Source organism: Triticum dicoccoides, chromosome 6B, assembly GCF_002162155.2.
Source record: "Triticum dicoccoides isolate Atlit2015 ecotype Zavitan chromosome 6B, WEW_v2.0, whole genome shotgun sequence".
Classification (NCBI taxonomy): Eukaryota; Viridiplantae; Streptophyta; class Magnoliopsida; order Poales; family Poaceae; genus Triticum; species Triticum dicoccoides.
Genome location: NC_041391.1, coordinates 293,424,140 through 293,427,070, shown reverse-complemented (window position 1 = coordinate 293,427,070; position 2,931 = coordinate 293,424,140). Strand labels below are relative to the sequence as shown.

At 47.6% G+C, this 2,931-nt stretch overlaps 1 protein-coding gene across 1 annotated transcript in view; it reads right to left on the bottom strand.

Moving 5' to 3' along the window:
- The window catches only part of LOC119323154 (protein CLP1 homolog), a 4,225-nt gene extending 2,530 nt beyond the window's left edge, over positions 1 to 1,695 (bottom strand). Inside the window, exons 1-6 of the mRNA XM_037596733.1 lie at positions 1,389 to 1,695; positions 1,219 to 1,287; positions 1,010 to 1,105; positions 662 to 903; positions 413 to 551; positions 268 to 324 (exon numbers count right to left, since the gene is read on the bottom strand). Coding sequence (XP_037452630.1) covers positions 268 to 324; positions 413 to 551; positions 662 to 903; positions 1,010 to 1,105; positions 1,219 to 1,287; positions 1,389 to 1,595 — 810 coding nt within the window. The 5' untranslated portion in view covers positions 1,596 to 1,695. The remainder of the gene's footprint in view (positions 1 to 267; positions 325 to 412; positions 552 to 661; positions 904 to 1,009; positions 1,106 to 1,218; positions 1,288 to 1,388) is intronic.
- Between the last annotated feature and the right edge of the window lie 1,236 nt (positions 1,696 to 2,931).

The following is a 2,931-nucleotide window of genomic DNA, read 5'->3' as shown; positions in this document are numbered from 1 at the left end:
AAAGGTGGGTCATGATCTAATTTATCTGTGGTGCTAAACAAATGTCTTATACTTACATGCTTAAGATCTCTGAGTACCATCAGTTGGATGCTACGACACATTATTATCATAAAAATGAAACATAACATAGAGTAATCTTGAATAGAAAGAGCTGTCGAGTATTGAATAAATGTTGAGTTATCTACAGAACTATATCACATGTCCGTTGTGAAGCAACACTGGATAAACTAGTAACATTCAGACTGAACATAGCAATGTAGCACTTGCCTGTCCCAGTACCAGCACTACATTAGCCTTGAAGATTTCAATCGCATTAAGAAGTAACTGCACACCACTTAACTTGTGTTAGCATGCACTATTAGCCATTAACATGCTTATTCAATTAGCTAATTATGTTTAAGTAAATAATTACCTCGTAGCCAAGGCCTTCAACCCATCCCATCGTGTTGATAACCATACCCGCAGCCCTAGATTCAGCATTCCCCGAGAACTGTGTCTCTAATGTTTGAGCTAGCTCTCTCATAAGCGCTTTGTAAACATCTGGATTAATACTGTTGGCAACATAAAGAGAAGTAGAAACTGAGGGACCGAATCAGCAGAACAGAAAAGGAGCCACACAGAGCAGTGGGTAGAACCACCAAGAGGGTAAACTGGAAGTTACCTTGGATTTGGATGGCCATAAAAGTATGCAAGCGGCATCTCCAAAGGAATCCCATCAACTATATCGATAGGCTTCTCAATTGGTGTAGCAGAAATACATCCAGGTATGGTTATCGAACCCTGGCCAATATCTAAATCCACATATGTAGGCTTCCATCCCAGTTTGGCAGCCCAGCTAAGGAGCATTTTGCACAGAGTGCTTTTTCCAGAATCAGTTGGCCCCACAACAATCACTCTAGGTCCCTAGACAACCAAGAGTTGGCAAGTTCACTGATTCAGTCCAAAGCATAACAATTCGTTACAGCCTTCTTCACAATGTTCCACGATGAATGAAACAGAGAGTAGTCACCTGTGAGGCCTCCAAGTCGCCTCCCTGCGCTGCCCTCGCCCTCGCCCTCCGTGCATCAAGAATCGCATGTGTGTTCACATAAATCACCATCGGCGTCTACAATTGACAGCAGAATCACCTTTTCACCACCACAGCACATTCAAGAACGGGCAAAACATAACGAAAACGAAGATGTTTTGGCGGAGGAATGAAAACGAACGCCGCCCCACCTCGTCGGACGTGTACTCGCTCTCGCTGACCCCGTCCAGCTCCACCGTCGCGCCGTGCCACGTGAAAATCTAATCGTGGGAACATAAACAGCAGGTCAGAACTGTGTGCCGGCGGTAGCGGCAAGCTGGGCAAGGCGGGTTTAGGCGGGGGATGGGGAAAGCGCGCGTACGGCGATCTTGGAGCGGGGCGGGATGGTGAGCCAGCCCTCGGGGGGAAGCTCGGTGCCGAAGATCTCCGCCGTGCCGGAGACGAGGCGCACGCGGAGGGTCGCGTCGGGGAGCACCTCCACGCGGAGCTCGCTCTGCGGGTCGAGCTTGAACTGCCGCGGCGGCTGCACGGCAGCGGCCGCGGGCGCGGCAGCGCCGGTGGCGGCCATAGGGGGGTTCTGGAGAGCGAGCGAGGGTTTGGCGTCGCCGAGACTGGCGTGTTGGTGCGGCAGTGGGGGAGGGGGAACAGCGGGAACGGGAAGGGGTTTCGCGTAAACGGGGTCGGATCGGATTGGTACTGAAATGAATGTGGGTTGAACCAAAGAATTTTAAGTTGCGTTTGGTTGTCTATATTAGAGGCATCTGTATTGAATTTGTTTCAATATCAATTCGGTGAGAAAACTATTAGTAGATACGAATACGAATTCGCTTGTTTGGATGCTCAAAGAATTGGTTGATGGAATCTCAGTGAGGTTTCAATTTCAAATCTTGTTTGGATGGCAAACTATGGCATAATGTTTTGTTCTATATGTATCAAATTAAAATTTGTACAATGTGTGACTATAATTAAATGGTTGTATAGCAATATAAAAATTAAAAGAATACTTCCTCCGTTCCTAAATAATTGTCTTTCTAGAGATTTCAACAAGCGACTACATACGGAGCAAAATAAGTGAACCTACACTCTAAAACATGTCTATATACATTTGTATGTTGTAGTCCAGTTGAGATGGCTAGAAAGACAATTATTTGGAAACGGAGGGAGTATTTGATAAATGCATGACGACATGTGTCTCATCTCTCTCTCAATGATATCCTGAGTAATACCCATTTTCTTTTGAATAAAATTCAACAGCAACAGAAATCGGCAGTCACCCAAAGCATCTCTTTCTCTTTGAATAATATCCTCACGTGCCTTGTGTTGTTGCAGCTAGCTACCTTCTCTCCTCGCTCGAACACATGAGATAACAACCACAAGAGAATTTGGTGCTGCGTGCAACTGATGCAGCGCTTTTATTTTCTGTTTATTTGTAGATTGTTATAGCAACTAAACACCCTAGTCTACCGACCACGATTTGAGCTAAAGGTCGTGCCATCAACGGCCACTCTGACGCGAACGGAGGCGAGGCGGGGAGGGCCATGCCGTGGCGGCCATGGCCAGAGGAGATGCGATGGGGACGAGGAGGAGATCTATCAGAAGGGGATAAGGAGGACCGATGCCGGGAAAGAGAAGAAGGGCCGACGAGGAGTAGAAGTGTCGGGGGGTGCTTCCTGGGTGCCGCCTCCTCTCGTCGCACAGGGTGGGGGAGTGGCAGCTTCGGTCGAGCGTGGGGAGAAAATGATTAGGCTTGAATCGTTTTCTTTTGTGGGGTCGTTCAATTCAGGCAAAATCAGAGGTGTTGGGCTTCGTATCGTGTAAGGCCTCGGCTAGTGGGATCGATCTCGTCGCTGTATTGGATTGATTTCAGACCGTTGCTTCCATGCGCATGCCAAACGCTCGATTTG